The 21,305-nt window shown below is 50.6% G+C and overlaps 1 protein-coding gene across 3 annotated transcripts in view; it reads right to left on the reverse strand.

Annotated features, from left to right (window-relative positions):
• LOC147882893 (putative 4-hydroxy-tetrahydrodipicolinate reductase 1, chloroplastic) overlaps positions 1–21,305 on the reverse strand; it is a 78,678-nt gene that overhangs the window by 11,544 nt on the left and 45,829 nt on the right. For all 3 annotated transcript variants that reach the window (XM_087400934.1, XM_087400933.1, XM_087400932.1), the window contains exons 5-6: positions 898–999; positions 601–710 (exon numbers count right to left, since the gene is read on the reverse strand). In XM_087400934.1, the coding sequence (XP_087257060.1) occupies positions 601–710; positions 898–999 (212 nt within the window). The remainder of the gene's footprint in view (positions 1–600; positions 711–897; positions 1,000–21,305) is intronic.

A 21,305-nucleotide genomic window follows, 5' to 3' on the forward strand; every position in this document is an offset into this window, starting at 1 on the left:
AGTAAGACCCCTCCTTTGTTTCAGCCAATAAGACAGTCTGGTAAGTTTGTGATCTAATTGGCAGCAATTGACCCGCTATGACTTGCCTTGCTCTCTCCTCTACATGCTCCTAGAAGCTTGTGGAAACCTCCAACCAATGCAGGACTTCAGGTCACGGTAGCTTCATCATTGAAGTCTGTGTAGCGTCTGCTATATATGGAGAAAACTCTGATTGTGCAAAAAAGGACAATAATTTGACCTTTCCATGCATCAATCTCAAGCTATGCACAAAGTTGGGCACGCAATACAATGTAGGCATAATTCAGCCTGAAGACGTTATTGGATGCCTGAGCAAAACCAATCTATCAAGATACATGGTTATTTCAAATAAGGTTTTATCCTGACTGTGTGAAGGAAAAAGAGCTGGCTTCTGAATGTCATCTATCTTATAAAGTGCAGTCAAGCATGACAATAAAAACTAATCTGCAAAACATGTTGCCAAGCCAGTATCCACATCAACTCTTGAAACCATTGCAATTTGATTTCCATTCTGACAAAACGAAACCTTCCCAAATATGAGAATTGAAAAAATACAATGGCTTTAATAGAGAAGTGACATACATTCCATCAGGTGAAGTCAAGGTATAAGTATGATAGGCATGACCTTTCAAATGCTCCTTTGGCACACCCATTTTACTTATTTGCTCTTGGGGATTTCTGATCATTTGAATCTGTCAAAGGCAGAAAATCTTCTAAGAACTAGAGTTCATTTATTCAACACAAAACTGAAGATCTATGTCACTTTGCTCTTTCAAAAACACTGTTATATTAGAATCATGACTTATAAGATCTGGACATGCCTGATCATCTGAAAAATTAGAATCTATGACAACATGTGAGTTATAGATCTAGGCATACCTGATCATCTGAAAAATTGATGCCCAACTTTCTGAAAGTAGTGACAACTGCCCTTGCTGTTCCCGAAGTGTCCACTTTTGTAGATTGATGGGACTCTGTGACCTGCAAATGAGAGGACATCCATACAAAAAAGAAATGCAGATAAAACAGGTCCATCTTGTTGAAAAGCATTGCTTGCTGAAACCACATGCGGATAATAAGACAAATTGTCTAGGAAAAGAGGAAGCTTTAGCTTAGTTCCACACCCAAACAAACCAACTGTCATCTCGGAATACCATTCAAACCTGAGCATACTTACACTGAACTGGCTGGGCACTTACCAGATATTGCCACCAAAAGTAGCTCAAAGTACAGAATTAGATTGAAGTGTGGAAAATGAAACATTGACATCACAGAATTGATACAAGTCCGGCAAGATTACCATAATTAGATTGAGGTTGTCATCCTGCTTCAACATGTATCCACTTGCTTGGTACTATTTCTTTTTGTTTTTCAATAGTATGCTTATTAAGAAATGAAATGTTTTCCTACTGTTCAGTTACGGACAATGGGGACTAGGTCTAGCATTTGAGGGTGGACCCCCTTGATTGGGGTTATGGGCATTAGTGACCCACAAGAGTGATGGCCTCTCTTTGAGAGGGACATCTAGAAACCACACCCCACCCGAGTATCCAAACATGGGACCAATCAAATGCACAGATTGCATACCGACCTAGGAACCATTCAAGAGAATGTTCCCTGAGCTTTGGGTGTGGGCCTCGCAGCATGCCAAGAGTAATGGAGATACAAGATAAGACGACAAACAAATGAGCTCAGTATGGCTCAATTTTGACCTTAGAGTATGTCAATAGATAGTCTAAGCTGTTAGGAACCCGTGGGTGCGATCAAAATTGAATTCTGACAACTTTGAAATTTTAGGGTTTTTGGGAGTGACACGTGGCAGCTGACACGTGGCAGACTGCCATGTGGAATCTGAGCTGGCAGGTCAGTCCACCTGTCTCACACATGTGGCAACATGCATGGCAAGTGGCAGGGCATGCAGGCCAAGTGTTTGGTCCCAAATCTGGTAGATTTGGGGCAGGTTGTGGGCTGTCCTCTTTGGGACTGCTGCCCACCAAAAATATGGGACAAGTGTCCACCTTCCACTCTAGGCCTTGGGGGGGGGAGGGGGCTGAGCCTAGAAAAGAAGGCCTCTCCCCTTCATTCTCTACATGAAAAATTCGTCACTTTTCTTCTCCCTCCTTTTGGATGATGCAGCAGAACCTCTCCAGCTCCTTGGGTGCAGCCAGCTTCTCCCCATGCCATTCTCTCACCTCAGCAGCACTTTCTCTCTCTACAACAGCACATTCTCTCTCTATAGTTCCAACCCCTCCTCTCCAGAAATCTGCCACCTCTCAGCTCTTCTGGAACAGCAGCAGCATCCTCTCTCCTTCACCTAGCCTGAAGCAGCCACAGCCCCTTTCTCTCTCCTGCTAAAGTCTTTCTCTCTCTACTGCAGAATTTCTCTCTCTGCTGTTCCAGCCCATTCCCCTTGCAGAAATCTGCCTTTCTGTGCACCTCTGGAACAGCAGCAGCTCCTCTCTTACATCCCCTCCCTTGGGATCAGCATTGGCACTCTCTCTCTACAGCTATCACTCATAAAATCTTTCTCTCTCTAGCCTACAGGCTGTTTTTCTAAGCTGTTCTCATTCCAGCCCCATTTCCACACTCTCCTCACCCAAGGTAGCGTCAGAGGCATCAAGGACTTCATCTACAAAAGAGTCAAGTCACGAAGGGAGCCTGTATTGTCAAGTTTATCTCATTTACAGCACTATTTCATGTTGTTTCTACTATCTTTCTAGAAACTAGTGCTTGTCTCTAATGTTGGATGTAAGTGGTAATTGTTGCAGGCTTCTTCCTTGTGGATTGGGCAAGCCAAGAGTTGAAACCTGAGCTTGGAGTCCTCCTTTTTGTTGTCTACCTTGCACATATGCTCGAGTCTTGTATCTAGGTCCTAGGCTTTCACTGAGTTCATCAGTTTGGAAGGTGCATTACACCTTGGTCTTGTATCTCCATTTTCAAGAATAAAGTGAGCCTGGGTAAGGGGGGGGGGGGGGGGGGGGGCCGTCTTGGCCCCTCAATCATATTGCATTTTCCAATGATGTCACTTTGTGTTTAAGCTGTATAAGTCTTAATTCCAGCTTAATTGCAAACTCTTAAGTTCAAGTATATGTGTTTGGCAACTCGCAATCATCTCATTCAAACGCCTCTGCAAAATCCATTGTCTGAATTGATAGAAAGCACCGAGTAGTTTACATTGGTATCAGAGCTTAGGCAATGGTCCTGTACTCTTTGCTTTCTCTTGTTGAGTCTCTCCTTCATTGAGTCATCTTGTCATCATGGCAGCCAATGGACCTGACCCTCCTCCTAACCTGCATGCGTTGAGTGCTCTCTTGTCAAACATTGCTCAACAGGTTCAAGTGCTGGAAAGCAGCCAAGCAGTAACTCATGACATAGGGCCCCAATCCCAAGGAAGAGGTCGTGCAAACAACACCAACTCCAACAAGGAGGGAAGATCATCCTCTTCTTCCCCTCCTCGAGGTAGACGGCGTCATCGGAGTCCATCTCCTTCGAGAGACGTCCACGGAGACGAAGGTATGCAAAGCATAAGGTACCTCTTGGAGATAAGCTCTTCAAGTTTACCAAGTACAAGGGAGAGGACAAGCCCGAGGTCTTGCTGGCCTCGATCCGAGAGTATTTCTTTGAGGGGGACGAGTACGAAGACAAGGCGAAGATCCGGTTTGCCGTCCTGCACATGCAAGACCGTGCTTCACTCTGGTGGGCAGCTATGGTCAACACTGGACAGCAAGCCCACACCTGGAAGCACTTCAAGAAGAACTTAATGAGGCACTTCCTGCCTAAGGAGTTTAAGAGAGATACAATGGTGCAGTGGGACAACCTCCGCCAACGCCAAGAAGAGAAAGTCAGTGAGTATGTTGATCGTTTTTGGGATACTTTGTTACAAGTTCAAGCATTCAGTAGGAAGGATTAAAAAGAGCAGCAAAGGAAGTTCTTTGCTGGCCTACGGTATATCGTTCAGCATGAGGTGGACATTGCCACTCCTACTTCTCTCGAAGACACCATCAACATCGCCTTGAAGGTGGAGAAGAAACAATCTTTCTCTAACAAGCGGAATGGCAGCAACAACAAGCGGAAGTCCCAGGGAACCTCTTCCAAGGAACAAAAGGGTAAGGAGACAGCAAAGGACGCACCAAAAGAGCAAAAGTCGGCCAGCCAGCCTCCTTCGAAGAAAGCAGCCCGCACTTTCAGCTCATTGTCTCCACAACAGAAGCAAAAGTATTACTCTGAAGGACGGTGTTTCAAGTGTGGCGATCGAGGCCACAACTTCTACGAATGCCCTCAAGCTGCCAAAAACAAGAGAAACAAAGAGTAGCTGCAAATAAAAGACGGAGGGCGTTTGCAGTGAAAGAAGGCCAATGGGTCTTATTGAAATTTGAGAAAGCCCGGTTAAAAACCAAAGTGGGCAAAAAGCGCATCTACTTCAAGCTATCCTTTCGATATTATGGTCCTTTTTAGGTGTTGCAGGTAATAAATGATGTCTCAGTCCGATTGAGACTTCCAAACCATTGGAAGATCCACGATGTCTTCCACGTAAGCTTGGTGAAACCCTTCATTGGGAAACCACCTCAAGAGCCCACACTGGACGATGCACCTGAAGTAGAGGACACTGAGATCTTGTTGATCCCAGAGCAAATTATTTTGCATAACTTCACTACAGGACATCGAGGCACGACTCGCAAAATGTACCTTTTGAAGTTCAAAGGGCTCCCATCCACAGATGCCCAATGGGTGGACAGAGCTACATTTCAGGAGTGTCCTGAAATCCTGAATGCTTATGAGGAAGCATTTCAGTTGCGGACAACCGAATGAAAGACGGAGGGAATGTCATCCTGCTTCAACATATATCCACTTGCTTGGTACTATTTCTTTTTGTTTTTCAATAGTATGCTTATTAAGAAATGAAATGTTTTCCTACTCTTCAGTTACGGACAATGGGGACTAGGTCTAGCATTTGAGGGTGGACCCCCTTGCTTGGGGTTATCGGCATTAGTGACCCACAAGAGTGATGGCCTCTCTTTGAGAGGAACATCTCGAAACCACACCCCACCTGAGTACCCAGACATGGGACCAATCAAATGCACAGATTGCATACCGACCTAGGAACCATTCAAGAGAATGTTCCCTGAGCTTTGGGTGTGGGCCTCGCAGCATGCCAAGAGTAATGGAGATACAAGATAAGACGACAAACAAATGAACTCAGTATGGCTCAATTATGACCTTAGAGTACGTCAATAGATAGTCTAAGCTGTTAGGAACCCGTGGGTGCGATCAGAATTGAACTCTGACAACTTTGAAATTTTAGAATTTTTGGGAGTGACACGTGGCAGCTGACACGTGGCAGACTGCCACATGGAATCTGAGCTGGCAGGTCAGTCCACCTGTCCCACACATGTGGCAGCATGCATGGCAAGTGGCAGGGCATGCAGGCCAAGTGTTTGGTCCCAAATCTGGTAGATTTCGGGCAGGTTGTGGGCTGTCCTCTTTGGGACTGCAGCCCACCAAAAATCTGGAACAAGTGTCCACCTTCCACTCTAGGCCTTGGGGGGGGGGGAGGGGGGGGGGGGGGGGCGCGGGGGCTGAGCCTAGAAAAGAAGGCCTCTCCCCTTCATTCTCTACATGAAAAATTCGTCACTTTTCTTCTCCCTCCTTTTGGATGATGCAGCAGAACCTCTCCAGCTCCTTGGGTGCAGCCAGCTTCTCCCCATGCCTGATCATCTGAAAAATTGATGCCCAACTTTCTGAAAGTAGTGACAACTGCCCTTGCTGTTCCTGAAGTGTCCACTTTTGTAGATTGATGGGACTCTGTGACCTGCAACTGAGAGGACATCCATACAAAAAAAAAATGCAGATAAAACAGGTCCATCTTGTTGAAAAGCATTGCTTGCTGAAACCACATGCGGATAATAAGACAAATTGTCCAGGAAAAGAGGAAGCTTTAGCTTAGTTCCACACCCAAACAAACCCACTGTCATCGGGAATACCATTCAAACCTGAGCATACTTACACTGAACTGGCTGGGCACTTACCAGATATTGCCCTAGGAAAGACCACCAAAAGTAGCTCAAAGTACAGAATTAGATTGAAGTGTGGAAAATGAAACATTGACATCACAGAATTGATACAAGTCCGGCAAGATTACCATAATTAGATTGAGGTTGTCATCCTGCTTCAACATGTATCCACTTGCTTGGTACTATTTCTTTTTGTTTTTCAATAGTATGCTTATTAAGAAATGAAATGTTTTCCTACTGTTCAGAATGGACAATGGGGACTAGGTCTAGCATTTGAGGGTGGACCCCCTTGATTGGGGTTATGGGCATTAGTGACCCACAAGAGTGATGGCCTCTCTTTGAGAGGGACATCTGGAAACCACACCCCACCTCAGTACCCAAACATGGGACAAATTAAATGCACAAATTGCATACCGGCCTAGGAACCATTCAAGAGAATGTTCCCTGAGCTTTGGGTGTGGGCCTCGCAGCATGCCAAGAGTAATGGAGATACAAGATAAGACGACAAACAAATGAGCTCAGTATGGCTCAATTTTGACCTTAGTACGTCAATAGATAGTCTAAGCTGTTAGGAACCCGTGGGTGCGATCAAAATTAAATTCTGACAACTTTGAAATTTTAGGGTTTGTTGGAGTGACACGTGGCAGCTGACACGTGGCAGACTGCCACATGGAATCTGAGCTGGCAGGTCAGTCCACCTGTCTCACACATGTGGCAACATGCATGGCAAGTGGCAGGGCATGCAGGCCAAGTGTTTGGTCCCAAATCTGGTAGATTTGGGGCAGGTTGTGGGCTGTCCTCTTTGGGACTGCAGCCCACCAAAAATCTGGGACAAGTGTCCACCTTCCACTCCAGGGCTTGGGGGGGGGGGGGGGGGCTGAGCCTATAAAAGAAGGCCTCTCCCCTTCATTCTCTACATGAAAAATTCGTCACTTTTCTTCTCCCTCCTTTTGGATGATGCAGCAGAACCTCTCCAGCTCCTTGGGTGCAGCCAGCTTCTCCCCATGCCATTCTCTCACCTCAGCAGCACTTTCTCTCTCTACCACAGCAAATTCTCTCTCTACAGTTCCAGCCCCTCCTCTCCAAAAATCTGCCACCTCTCAGCTCTTCTGGAACAGCAGCAGCATCCTCTCTCCTTCTCCTAGCCTGGAGCAGCCACAGCCCCTTTCTCTCTCCTGCTGAAGTCTTTCTCGCTCTACTGCAGAATTTCTCTCTCTACTGTTCCAGCCCATACCCCTTGCAGAAATCTGCCTTTCTGTGCACCTCTGGAACAGCAGCAGCTCCTCTCTTACATCCCCTCCCCTGGGATCAGCATTGGCACTCTCTCTATAGCTATCACTCCATAAAAGCCTTCTCTCTCTAGCCTACAGGCTGTTTTTCTAAGCTGTTCTCATTCCAACCCCATTTCCACACTCTCCTCACCCAAGGTAGCTTCAGAGGCATCAAGGACTTCATCTACAAAAGGGTCAAGTCACGAAGGGAGCCTGTATTGTCAAGTTTATCTCATTTACAGCACTATTTCATGTTGTTTCTACTATCTTTCTAGACACTGGTGCTTGTCTCTAATGTTGGATGTTAAGTGGTGATTGTTGCAGGCTTCTTCCTTGTGGATTGGGCAAGCCAAGAGTTGAAACCTGAGCTTGGAGTCCTCCTTTTTGTTGTCTACCTTGCACATATGCTCTTGAGTCTTGTATCTAGGTCCTAGGCTTTCACTGAGTTCATCAGTTTGGAAGGTGCATTACACCTTGGTCTTGTATCTCCATTTTCAAGAATAAAGTGAGCCTGGAAAAAGGGGGGGGCCCGTCTTGGCCCCTCAATCATATTGCATTTTCCAATGATGTCACTTTGTGTTTAAGCTGTATAAGTCTTAATTCCAGCTTAATTGCAAACTCTTAAGTTCAAGTATATGTGTTTGGTAACTCGCAATCATCTCATTCAAATGCCTCTGCAAAATCCGTTGTCTGAATTGATAGAAAGCACCAAGTAGTTTACAGAGGTTTTGTGGTGAAAACCCATCTGGTACTCATCAAGCTCCTGCGAGCTTCCCTCCCCCCCCACCTTTAGCTCTACCTCCCCTCCCTAGCTCCCCCCCTCGACCACCCCCGCCCACTGCCTCTCCGCCCTCGCCCCCCGCCCGCCCTCCCCCTCACCCGCCGCCTCTCCATCGCCGCCCTCGCCTCTCCATCTCGCCTCTCCACCTCACCTCTCCATCGCCGCCCCCCTCGCCTCCACTCCCCTTCCCCTTCCCTCGTCTCACCCCACCCCCCCCTCGCTTCACCTCACCCCCCCCCTCTCGCCGCTCCGCCTCTCCCGCCCGACCCCCTCGCTTCACCCGCCCCCCATTCCGCTCCCCCCGCCCCTCCGCCCGACCCCCCTCGCTTCACCCGCCCCCATTCCGCCCCCCCGCCTCCATTCCGCTCCCCCGCCCCCCGCTTCACCCCTCCGCCCCCGCCACACCAACCCCGCCCCCCCCGCCCTTCCGCGCCCCCTGCCTTCCCCGCACCCTTCACCCCGCCCCCGTCCCGACCCCCCCGCCCCCTCACTTCGCCTCGCCCGCCCTTCCGCTCCACTCCTCCACCCCGCCTCCACCCTCCGCCTCTCCACACCCAGGCTCCACCCTCCCGCTTCGCCCCCCCTTTTTTGGGTGGCAGCCTGTTCCTCATCGGAAGCTTGCAGTTAGTCTTGGCGGTATGGCGGCCCCCTGCCCGGATCCGGAGGCCCAGTCGGACCCTCCCTCGGACCCTCCCTCTCCAGATGCCTACCGCGTTATCCTGACAGAGCAACAATCATCTCGTGTTCAGGAGGTTGCCATTGACTTTGCCCGTACCTCTGTTTACGGTAGAGTCATTGGACACTCTCCCTCCAGATCAGCCATCAGGGACTGGCTCCAGTCCACTCTCCTGCTAGAGGATGGCCATATTGAGGAGGTGGCCCTTATGGGAAGGGGCATCTTCTGGCTCAAACTCTCCAATGAGAAAGCTGCGAGCAACCTGATTGCCGGTTCCCCCACATCGGTGGATGGAAAGATTATCATGATAGTCCCGTGGTACCGTGGATTCAGCGCAGCAGATTTTGATGTTCGGTTCCGTATACCTCGCCACCCAGTGACACTAGTTTTTCCAGGTCTTGCTGCTGAGCTGCGGCCGATTGTCAGGGACTTGGGCTCCCACTTTGGCTGGGTTATGCACGACACTTTCGCCGACGCGGTGACCACGGCAGGAGCCCCCCGAGTCCGTGTGGCTGTGGCAGATCCTGCGACTCTCCCTGCAGTGATCGAGATTGTGACAGATGCCGGCAGCATCACCCAGAGCCTGATAGTCACCGGACAGCCAAGTCTGTGCCTGAGGTGCCACGGCTTTGGGCACTTGGCGGCTGCTTGTCCACGCTTCGCCAGCTCATCTCGACCCCCCCCGCCCCCGCCCCCTCCGCCCCCGCCCCCGCCCCCCCCGGTAGTCGGAGCCCGGTCCAGAGTTAGTGGGTGGTTGGACCAAGGTTAGAAGGAAAAGAGGAAAGAACAAGAAGATTTCGGATAAAGGCAAGGAGGCAGAGGTTACCCTTCCTGCAGCAGCACCCCAGAGACCTGACAGGCAGCCGCCCCAGGGACCTGGGAGAGCTTCTTCTTCGACGGCAGCCCGCCCTTCACAGCCTCAGATCCCCCTCTCTCCCGCTCCCCCGCCCCTTTCCACTCAGTCCCAGCCCCTTCCCCAGTTTCCCCTCCCTTCGCCCGACCCGCAGCTTCAGCCCCCGCCTCTTCTTCCTCAGTCTCCTCCTCCTCCCTCTCAGCCCCAGTTCCAGATGCATCCCCATCCCCCCCCTCCCTCCGTCCCCCTCGACTCTCCTACAGAGTTAGCTGCACCGTCGGCTTCCCAGCCGAGGGCAGCCCCCGCTCCGTCTCCTCCACCTTCTCCGCCAGTCGCCTCCGTAGAGTCCGAGTCGCCTACCCCTCAGCCTCCTCCCCCTCCCCCCCCGCTGGCAGGACACCCGGAGTCTACACCACCACTGGAGCAGGCTTCCCTGGCCGCTAGCCCCTCAGTGGCAGACTCTGATGGGTCTCAGCTTCAGGAGAGAGAGCTTCCTCGAGACTTTTACAGATCTGGCCCCTGGGACTACTTGGATGTGGCCGACCTTGGGACCTTCCCGGCTTGTCTCGACATCAGTATCTTCCTGCTCCGCAAAGGGGCGGATGGGAAGATTGTCGCCTTGGCCCCTAGGGATGGCCCTAGCTTCGCCTTCACGTTCCTCAACGATGGCACCGAGACCTGGACAGACGACTCGGTTTGGGAGGCTCTCAAAGAGCAGACACACGCCCAGGTTTGCTCCTGGATAGGCCCGTCCGGTGGGCAGCTTCTCGAGACTCAGTGGTCCGAGGGCGATGTGCGCCTGCGGTGGCGTTGCGCCGCCAAACGCTTCCGACTGATTGTGATCCTCAGACCTCCCCTGTCATGGCCTCTCCCCCAGGATGTCAGAGCTTGGTCCCATCAGAAACTCCGAACCTTCTATGGGATGACCACTTCAGAGATCTCGAGCTGGCTCGAGAAAGCATTTGTTCATGGCACCAAAGGCCTCTCGCCTTTGCTGAAGGTGTTGAAGAACGGGCAGGACGACCCCGTCTCCCCCTCCAAACCTTCTCATAAGCGGCAGCGCCTCCATTCCGACATGTCTGATTCTTCATCGACTTCGACCGCGAGCAGACAGTTGTTCGCAGCCCCCCATCCCTCTCCATGAGCCTACACCTCGTATCCTGGAATGTGAACGGGTTTCACTCTTCTGGCACCCGTGGTCCCAGGAAGCTCATTTTGCGACAGGAACTTCAGCCTGCAGTGATTGGTCGTTTGGATGTACTTCTGCTCCAGGAGCACAAGCTCTCTGCGGCTCATTCCCGTAGCTGCGGGAAGGTTCTCCCTGGACGTTCCTACACTTACTGGGAGCCCTCGATCGGCGCACAGGGGAGGAGTGGGGGTGTCTGTACCTCCGTGTGCGAGCAGTTAGCCCAGGGAGTTTTCGGTCATGGCACATTGATCCCAGGCCGAGCCCTTTGGGTAGGCCTGGATTTGGAGGGATCCAAAATCGGAATCCTCAACATTTATGCTCCTACAGACCTCCGATGCAGAGCCACCTTCTGGAGGACACTTACAGGGATTCTTCCAGACATGGATTCCTGGATTGTTGGAGGTGACTTCAACAATCTGGAGACCTTGGAGGACCAGCAGGGCAGAGGTCCGGAGTTCACAGGTATGGCTCAGGCAGAGCAGTCAGCTTGGGACTCTTTCATCTTCGCGACAGGAGGGAGGGACAGTTGGAGAGACCCGTCCTTCCGGCGTTGGCACGGGAGCCTGGACTTCTCTTGGGGCTTCCGCAGGGAAGGAGGCAGACTCCTGGAGAGGCTTGATAGATTTTATGTCAGTGATTGGGCCATCAGTAGAGGCGGTCAGGCGGGTATAGTTCCAGGGACGACACTTTCCGACCATGCGCCGGTGCTCCTTTCATTAGATTCGGCAGCCCAGACCCTTCCCCCCGGTCATGCAGGATTCCCGACTCCATTTTCTCGAGGGTGGACGTGCGCAGCAGTATTTGCAGTCTTTGGGACAGAGACTGGGGGGAGTGCGTGGATCTGGTGGACACAGTTGCGCAGGCTCTGCAGGAGTCCAGCCAGATCTGCCAGCTAGCAGCCCTACAGGTTCGACAGGACTGGTGGAGTAGAGACAGAGCTCTTCGGAGGGACCTCGCCTCCATTCAACGACTCCAGCAGGCTTCCCCGGGCTCGGAGGAGCTTCGGATCCAGGCCCTTCGAGCCAGAGCCCTCCTGGAGGAGACACTCCAGCGTCGCTCAGAGTTTTCCTATCACGCCTCTCTCTCCTTCTGGGCCCGGAAGGGTGACCGGATGTGCAGGGAGTTCTTCAGGACGCATGGCCAGAGAGCTGCAGGTGATCAGCTTCGGAGTCTCAGGACAGCGGATGGTCACATCGTTACGGATCCGGGGGAGGTCCTGGGGTTGGCCACTGACTTCTATAGGACCCTCTTCAAGCAGGAGCCGCTTGCCCCTCGTGCTAGTCGTGCCCGTGAGGAGGTGTGGAGGCACATTCCATCCCTGGTCCAGCCTAGCATGCAGGCGACGTTGTTGGCGCCGTTCACCTTGGATGAGATGTTGGAGGCCTTGATGGCTATCGACGGACAGAAATGCCCAGGTGAGGATGGGCTATCCCGAGCATTCTTCACCTCCTTCTGGGACCAGATCCATCAGCCCCTCCTTGCAGCTCTGCAGGGGATTTTCAGTAGCGGTCAGATGCCAGAGAGCCTTTCTTCGGGACTGATTTGCCTCATCCCGAAGGGAGGAGATAGACAGGAGTTCCGCCAGTGGCCTCCGATCACTCTCCTTACCACTGCCTACAAAATCCTCGCCAAGATGATCAGTGCCAGAGTTCGGCCTCTACTCCCAGACCTCATTCATGACACTCAGACAGGCTTTGTCCAGGATCGCAGTATCCTGGATAATGTCTTCACCTTTTCAGAGGCGGCGGAGTGGGCTCAGCACAGCGGATCACACCTTGCCATTCTACTTCTCGACTTCAAGAAGGCCTACGATCGCGTGGACTGGTCCTTTTTGGAGGGGACTCTGGAGTGGCTAGGTTTCCCGGCGGGTTGGATTCAGGGTATCTCAGCTTTGTACAGGACAGCGTCTAGCAGGGTCATCATTGGAGGCAGGATGGGTGAGCGCTTTAGCTTGGAGAGATCAGTGCGTCAGGGCTGCCCCCTTGCTCCTTACCTGTTTCTTTTCTTCGCCGAGGCCATGACTTACTACCTTCGGGCGAGGTCCACCGGGATCAGGGGTGTTCGCCTTCCACTCCGGGAGGACACGGAGCTTTTGGACTACGCAGATGATACAGCCCTTTATGTCCAGGACGATGAGAGGATGCTAGAGAGGGTGCGGATGGCCCTGGAGGTCTTCTGCTCGGCCGCTGGTGCGAAAATCAACTGGAACAAATCAGTTGGTTTTCTCACAGACCCTGGGGCGTGTTCTCAGTGGGGGCGATTTCTGGGTTTCAGATGGATTCCACGGGGACAGACAGCTAGATACCTTGGCTTTCAGGTTGGCCTAGACATCACGCCAGCTCAGCAGTTTCTCCCGGTGCTAGACTCCATCCGACGGAAGCTGGCTTTCTGGAGCACTGCTAAGCTGTCTCTTGCAGGTCGTACCCTGGTAGTTAACCAGGTCCTCCTAGCCACGGCTTGGTATGTGGCTTCCTGCTGGTGCTTCTCGAGATCCAGCGTGGCACAGCTCAGGAGGTTGGTTCGGAACTTCCTTTGGTCTGGGGAGGATGGTCTTAGAGATACCAGAGCCAGGGTTGCTTGGCAGACAGTCATTCTTCCGCAGGCTGAGGGTGGCCTGGGGGTTATCGATCTAGAGCTTCAGAGTCAGGCCTTGTTAGGCAAGCTTGTCATCCGCGGTTTGACCCCGGGGGGGCAGACGTGGAAGATGTTACTTCAGCAGGGAGTCGGCTCTTGTGTCCCGCACCGAGGTGGAGAGTGGCTACCGTCCCTCAGGTGGATCTTCACTTCCGCCCCGCTCACTCAGCCCCGTTCCCCACTCATTCGTAGCCTCCTCATGGTTTGGAGGCGGCTCCGCCTCAGTCTCATTCAGTCCCCTCCTAGCTGTCAGGAGGAGATCGATCGCCAGCCGCTTATCTGGAACGGTCAGGTCAGAGATGCCGAGGGCCTTCAGTTGGGGGAGAGATCACATATCAGGTGGGACGGCTGGATGAGGGGGCCAGCCCGGTCCCTTCGAGTTTGGAGGGATACGTACTGGAGATGGCTGATCTTGCAGACGCAGCTGGAGGTGCACGTGGAGTCTAGGCGAGACGCACGGAGATCGACGGTGCGATCCCAGCTGCTTGGTTGGTTCCACCTGAGCCTCAGGTCCTCATGCCTGGTGACACCCGCTGGCTGGGACAGTTCACCCCCCGTGGCATCCCACTGGTGATCGCAGGACGTATGGATGACTCCTCTATCTCCTTCTTCGCGGTTTCTGGGGATGGACGACTCAGGAGAGAGGATGCGCTCATCGACCCCCTACTCCCGTGGCAGAGGGTTCGGGTCGTAGGCCTTTTGGGGAAGGTCTGGCGTACCGACCCTAGCATCGAGCAAGACCAGCTTTGGCATCTTTGGCTCTGGGAGGGGCGGGCCTTGTCAGAGCTTGATTGGGACCCAGGAGAGTGGTGGTGGCCAGAGATTGTGACAGGACAGGGGCCGACTTCCTTCTTTGCCTACAGCACGACTCTGGGCAGGCGAGTTCTCGGGAGGATGCAGAGCCGCCCCCCCAACCCAGCGACCCAGCTGGTACGCACAGGGTATTTCCAGGTTCTTTTTGCAGGCATTCTGGAAGGCCTTGTGGGAGAGCTGGCGGCCGCGGAAGATCTCATACTTCCTGTGGCTTCTTGCCCACAAAGGTCTTCCAGTGGGGAGTTGGTTGAGGCAGATAGGCCAGGACGGATGCTGCCAGATTTGCCATGCGGATGAGGAGTCACCAAAACACTGCCTGTGGAGCTGCACTCGCGCCCAGGAAGTGTGGAGGTGGACTTTCGGGCTTCTTACTCGCGCAGCACCAGAGCTAGGATTGATCACTTGGGGCGCGTTCTGTTGGTGCAGCACCGCACCTGGTCTTCATCACTTATTCGAGGCATGCCAGCAGGACCCCACTTTCCTTATCAAACAGGGGACGTGGGGGCCGCTCGAGGGTATCCCGCAGCACCTAGCAGAGGCTGATACAGGAGTTCGGGAGAGGCAGCCAGTCTGGGAGATTATTAGCAGCATTACAGGGTGGCACATCTGGACCTCGCGCTGCGCGCAGATCCTCGGTGGCACCTCCTTATCGACTGCCCAGATCATGGCGGAGATTTGGAGTGAGATTATTCATACCCTCAGAGGCCAGTGGGACCAGATTCAGGGAGACTCCCGGGCCGGTCAGGAGAAGCGGAGACACTTCCTCCGGGCTTGGGACACACAGGGCCTCTTCTTCGAGCAAACTACGCAGGGCCTTCGGTGGCACTACTCACCACCCCGATGGCTGTTCATTCACACTCGTCATATCCCTCCGTGAGAGTATGATTTATTATGCTACCTTTTAGGGCTGTGTCCGATTTGTGAACGCAGCCCGTCAGCTATAAGCTGACCTCTTGTATCTTGTTCTCGAAGTAATATAATTAGCACTGTTTTTTCGGCAAAAAAAAGTTTACAGAGGTTTTCAGAAATTCATTGTGAATCTCTTTCACTAAGTGTGGAAATGATAAATTGGAAACACACCGAGTATAAAGCAATCCAGCAAAGGATAGCAAAAGAAGATAAAAACATTTTCACCATGTAGCATTTAAAAGGCATTTGATGGATTTTTCTAAGGCATTTGATGATCTTCATGTGAAAAGATATTACGCTTAAAGGAAAAAATGTGCAAGTTTCAAACAGCTTGTCTCAAAACTTGACATGGGGGAGGTAGCAGTCAATCCAATCATAAGAAACCAATGAAGTATATCAAGCTGAGAGAGTGAAGAATGGTAGATCCCAATTCTGAGCCATGTAAAGAAACAACAAATGGTGAGGAAAATCATGCCAAGAAACTATCAATGAACTAAAACTAGGAACAAGAGGTCAATTCCCTGCTTCGATCAGATGCTCCAGCTCTCCTGCCATCCCTTGCCCTTCCTCATCCTTAGCCTCCTCCACTCCTTCCTCTCCTGCTTCCTCGTAATCATTCTACTTAGCCTGTGAGCATGGTCTGAGCTTCTACTCTTCCGGCCATGACCTCTTCAGGGAGTGGCTTCTCACCTTGGGTTCAATATACAGATCTGTGTATTTGGGCCCACAAGTTTGGTGTGGTGCCTCTAATGCCTCTTTCAAGGTGGCAGACGGTATTCATCCTCAAAACCACCTGCCAAAGTGGGTGGCTGAAAGCATTTGGCGCAGGCTTTAGCTCCACGAGGACTCTATTCTCCCACCGCCCCCCCCTCCTCCCTCCCCATGAGTTGGAATATGCATGCTTTCATGACCGTGTACGTCAGCAGTAGCAGAAGCTGATTATGAGAAAATAGTTGCAGCAAGCCCCGGTTGGGAAGTTTGTAGATGTTTTAGTGCTTCAGGAGCATATGTTGTTAGCAGGAGATACCAAGAGAGGCAGAAGCTGCTCCCAGGTCAAGGCCTTGAGATATGGTGTCCGCTGGTAGAAGCCTGGCCTTGAAGGTCTTTGATTAGGGAGAGATGATGGGGGCCGAGCAACATAGTTACCAGGGAACGCCGTTCCTAGAAGGCATACTACATGGGAACGTCCAAGAACGTTCCTAGATGTGGGAACTCCATGGGAACGTTCCCAAATCGCGTTCCAGCCTTCCCAAAATGGCGTTCCGGCATTCCCAAATCACCTTCCGGCTTTTCTGACATGTCACAAGAGTGGTAAAAGTCACTTAATTACTGTTTTTGGCCATGATTTTGGCCGTAGTTTGCTGCTCCAACCACTAAGCCCCTCCTCTCACCCACTCAGTCCCCTTGCAAGCCCCAATTTTATTTGAATATTTTGGTATGTTTCGATATGATTTGATGACGTGTCATATGACTTGGCGTTCTTGTTCCCATTCCCCCGTTCCCTCTTCTCAATATGTTCCCATTCCAACCCCCCACATTCCCGAAATGTTCCCGTTCCCTGGTAACTATGCCGAGCAATGGTGTTTGACTAGGGTATCTCCTTATTGTCAAGAGCTAGAGCTCATCGACTCCCACACAATCTCTCCTCTTTCAATCAGCCACACCAGGATGGTCTCTTGGAGAGACTCGATAGGTTCTTATTGGGGATTGGGTCTTGCACAAAGAGGGCTCCAGGCGCATTCTGTTGAGATATCAAGCTCTACCCCCGATATATCTCCTGGATGACTATCATTTATGTCACCGCCTATGATAGTTGTACTCGTGGTGTAGTTAGACTACCACGTATGTTTTTGGTTTGGGTTCACATATGAACCACGTATTCTAGGTTTTGACATATAGGGTATTTCCCTCTTCTATTGTATTATTGTTGTGTGCAAAAGTGAAGAAAGGCTTCACCCTCCAACCTTGTGTCCTCTCTCTTTTGTGTGTTGTGAAGAAAGCTGACCTTGAGTCTCCTATCTCTCTCCCTTATTCTTTACATGGTATCAGAGCCTTGTTCGTGGTAAGGAGCTCAAGAAAGCAAGCCAAGTTTGTGGTGTCCTGGTAAGAGGACCAGTGTTGCTTTCCTATTTCGAGTTTGGGAGCAAATCTCTGCAGGTAGCACAGCCAGAAGTGCAGGAGTGCACTGTTTCAAATTGAGAGGCCCTTCACGGTGTGGCGAGAGCGCAGTATATGCTGCGGGTGAGGGCGAAGCCCTCGGTGACTTTATTTTTTTGATTTGAGGCCGTTTCGGGGTCTGTTTTGAAGGCGGAAGTTCCTCGCAGGTACTCAGAAAAAGGCCCTGTTTTTCGCTGTGCGACCACTGCGCGGCTAGTCGGTGAAAAGGTGCCACAGAAATTGCATCGTATGCCTGTGTGCAGAGATATTGGGAGTTGCAGATTCATGCCTGTTGCCTGTTGATGCAAAATCGTCACTAGGAAGTGACTGTGTGGTGAAATAACACTTTCGTCAGTGTTGCAGATCTGCCCCTGTAAGGCTTTTTGCAGAAGTTTTGCTATTTGCCCTTGTGAGGCATTTGCTGTGTTTACAGGTTGCTGTTGCAATTCGTGATTTGTAAAATGTCTGAGAATCTGTCTACCATTGTCAGTGAGAAGCTTGACAAGAACAACTTCCAAGCATGGAAGTTCAGGATGACAAACTTCCTTATGGGAAAGGGAGTTTGGGAGTACATCAGTGGTGAAACTGCAGAACCAGTTTTGGGTGCTGCTCCCACTCCTGCTGAATTGAAGGCCTTTAAAGAATGGCATGAAAAAGCCAGAAAATGCCTGTATTGGCTGTCTGTTAGCATTTCAGATTCTATGATTGTGCATATACAGGATGTAGAGACGCCTAAGGAGGCATGGGATACATTGGTGAAGCTGTATAGCACAAATACCAAAGCACGAAAGATGCAGCTAAAGCAGGAGTTGCACAATGTGCAAAGGAAAAATCTGAATATAAATGAGTATTCCTTGAAAGTGAAAGGCCTTGCAGATTCTCTTGCCTCCATTGGAGCACCTGTTGATGATGAGGACTTAGTGTCCGTAACCTTGAATGGTCTTGGGAAAGATTATGCACAGTTTCGGACATCCATTGGAGTCCGTGAAACATTTCCTGATTTTCAGGAACTTATTGCTCTCTTGCTGAGTGAAGAGCAAAGGAATGGTGGTTCAGCCACCTCAACTTCTCAAGAGACTGCTTTCTACTCGAATACAGGTAGAGGCAGGGGTAGAGGAAGAGGCCGTTTTGGTGGCCGTGCAGGAAATCAGAACCAACAGCAACAACAGGAAAACCAGTCCTATGGAGGAGGACGTGGTAGTTCTAGAGGCAGGGGGAGCCAAAGAGGCCGTGGTTCATGGCAAAGGAACCAGCAAGTAAATAGCAGCACAGAATGCTATTATTGTGGAAAGCCTGGACACAAGGAGAATACATGCTATAAAAAGCAGAATGACATCAAAAGTGGGAAGTTGCAGCAAAGCAACTATGCATCATCAAGTGGGCATGGTGACGACAGAAATGAGCACCTTTTTGTGATGCAGCATATGGTTAACTCCATGTCAGGAGATGCTACAGCTTGCAATGATGTTTGGTATGTTGATTCAGGTGCCTCTAACCACATGACCAGTCATGGTGAGTGGTTTCATGATGTTAGAAATTTGGATGAGCCAGGTTATGTTGAAACAGGTGATGATACTGCGCACCCAATTACGCAGGTTGGTAAAGTGCCATTGGCTATGCAGGATGGCAAAACGAAGTACTTGGCAGATGTACTTCATGTTCCAAAAATCACTAAGAACCTGGTTTCAGTTGGCCAGATGGTTGAGCAAGGTCTGCAGGTTAGATTTAATCCTGATAGATGCTTTGTGGAGGACTTGAAAAATAAGTGCCGCTTGGTTGCGAAAGGCAACAAAAATGGCAGAATGTTCACCTTGGATGTTGATATGCCTGAGGTGAAAGCTGCTATGTTTGCGCATGGGAGAGGTGTCATTGCAGATATTGAGATATGGCACAAGCGCATTGGGCACGTGAATATACAAAGGCTGAAATCTATGCAAACGAAAAACATTGTTGCAGGTTTGCCTAAATTCAGAGTTGAGGGAATGCAAAAGGTATGTGAAGCATGCCAAATGGGTAAGCAGGCCAGACATGCATTTCCCAAAAATGCTAAGGTGAGCAGAAGACCTTTGGAAGTGATCCATTCAGATGTTTGGACAACCAAAGCTGCTTCTATTGGTGGATGCCATTATTATGTGACGTTTATTGATGACTACACTAGGAAGGTTTTATGAAGCACAAAAGTGAAGTGTTCAGCCATTTCAAGGCAGGTGAGCTTCTTGAAGATATTACTATGCACAGGCGCATAGTAGGTAGCTTGATTTACATGACTATAACCAGACCAGCTTTGAGCTATGCTGTGAGGCTGGTCAGTCAGTTTATGCAGGCACCGAGGAAGCCACATTTGGATGCGGCTAGGCGCATACTGCGGTATGTGAAGTCCACATTGCATTATGGACTGTTTTATGAAGCTGGGTGTGCATTACAGGTACATGGATACACAGATGCTGATTGGGCTGGTAGTGTCTCAGACAGGAGATCTACTAGTGGTTTTATGTTTTCCCTTGGGAGTGGTGCCATCAGTTGGAGCAGCAAGAAGCAGCCAACAGTTGCCTTGTCGAGTACAGAGGCTGAGTACAGGGGTGCAGCAATGGCTGCATGTGAGGTAGCTTGGTTACGGAAGCTACTTGCAGATATGGGACAGTCAATTCATGCAACAGTTGTCATTCATTGTGACAACATTAGCATCATCATGCTTGCTAATAACCCAGTTTATCATGCTAGAACGAAGCACATTGAGGTGCATTATCACTTTGTGAGAGAGAAGGTTCTAGCTGGTGAGATTGATCTTGTCTATGTCAGCACTGAGGAGCAAGTGGCTGATATTTTTACGAAGGCAATGGGTACCGAGAAGCTTCGCAGATTTAGGAGCTTGCTTGGTGTACGTGAGATGGATTTGAGCTTGAGGGGGAGTGTTGAGATATCAAGCTCTACCCCCGATATATCTCCTGGATGACTATCATTTATGTCACCGCCTATGATAGTTGTACTCGTGGTGTAGTTAGACTACCACGTATGTTTTTGGTTTGGGTTCACATATGAACCACGTATTCTAGGTTTTGACATATAGGGTATTTCCCTCTTCTATTGTATTATTGTTGTGTGCAAAAGTGAAGAAAGGCTTCACCCTCCAACCTTGTGTCCTCTCTCTTTTGTGTGTTGTGAAGAAAGCTGAACTTGAGTCTCCTATCTCTCTCCCTTATTCTTTACACATTCTAGCGGGCACAACGATTTCCGATCACTCCCTATTGTGCTACACTTGGAGCAGCCATGCCAAGGGCTCCCCCAACAAGGAGTGAGAATCCAAGATGTGTTCTATCAAGAGGAGGAGGTCTAGCATGTTATAGCCCAGCTCTAGCCACAGAGGATGGCTCTTTGGATAGCCAAGGCCATCCAGAGAGGTAGTAAAAGCTGCAAGCCCAAGCTTTGAGACACAAGTAGGCTCTCCAATCACGAGAGAAGTCCCTCCGGCAAGATTTGGCATCAATGAGAGGCTGAGGAAGCAAGAGCCGGACTCCCTAGGCTAGCTGACATATATGAGTGCGCTTGCTTGAACTATAGGAGATAGAGGCTAGACAGGCAAGGTACTCGTTGTGGCTCATTGGGCATAGCAAGGATACATAGACTATAGATCTCTGTTCGGCTAGAACACGGCTTCAAAGGTTGAGAGATGGGGAGGACAGCTCCAATCTTATCCCAAATAGATCCTAGAGATTCCGTCACCATCTATTGCCAAGTCTTCTAAGCAGAGGAGGAGACACTTCAAGTGAGGGAATCCAGGAAGGAGGTGTAGGCCCACATCCCCTGAGTGGTTTCTTTGCGCATGATGAGTCAGTACAGACCCTTTTCACCAATGATCTTGACTATTGTGTAATCCCTTACTTGCCATGAATGCATCTATCTTGGCATACCATGCACGTGGGGCTTGTTTCAGCCCATATAAAGCTTTGTTAAGCTTGCAAATCTGAAGTGCATTGCCAGAAAGTTCAAATCCAG

The sequence above is a fragment of the Dipteris shenzhenensis genome, chromosome 29 (assembly GCF_047967505.1).
Source record: "Dipteris shenzhenensis isolate YYH24624 ecotype China chromosome 29, Dip_SZ_1.0, whole genome shotgun sequence".
Lineage (NCBI taxonomy): Eukaryota > Viridiplantae > Streptophyta > Polypodiopsida > Gleicheniales > Dipteridaceae > Dipteris > Dipteris shenzhenensis.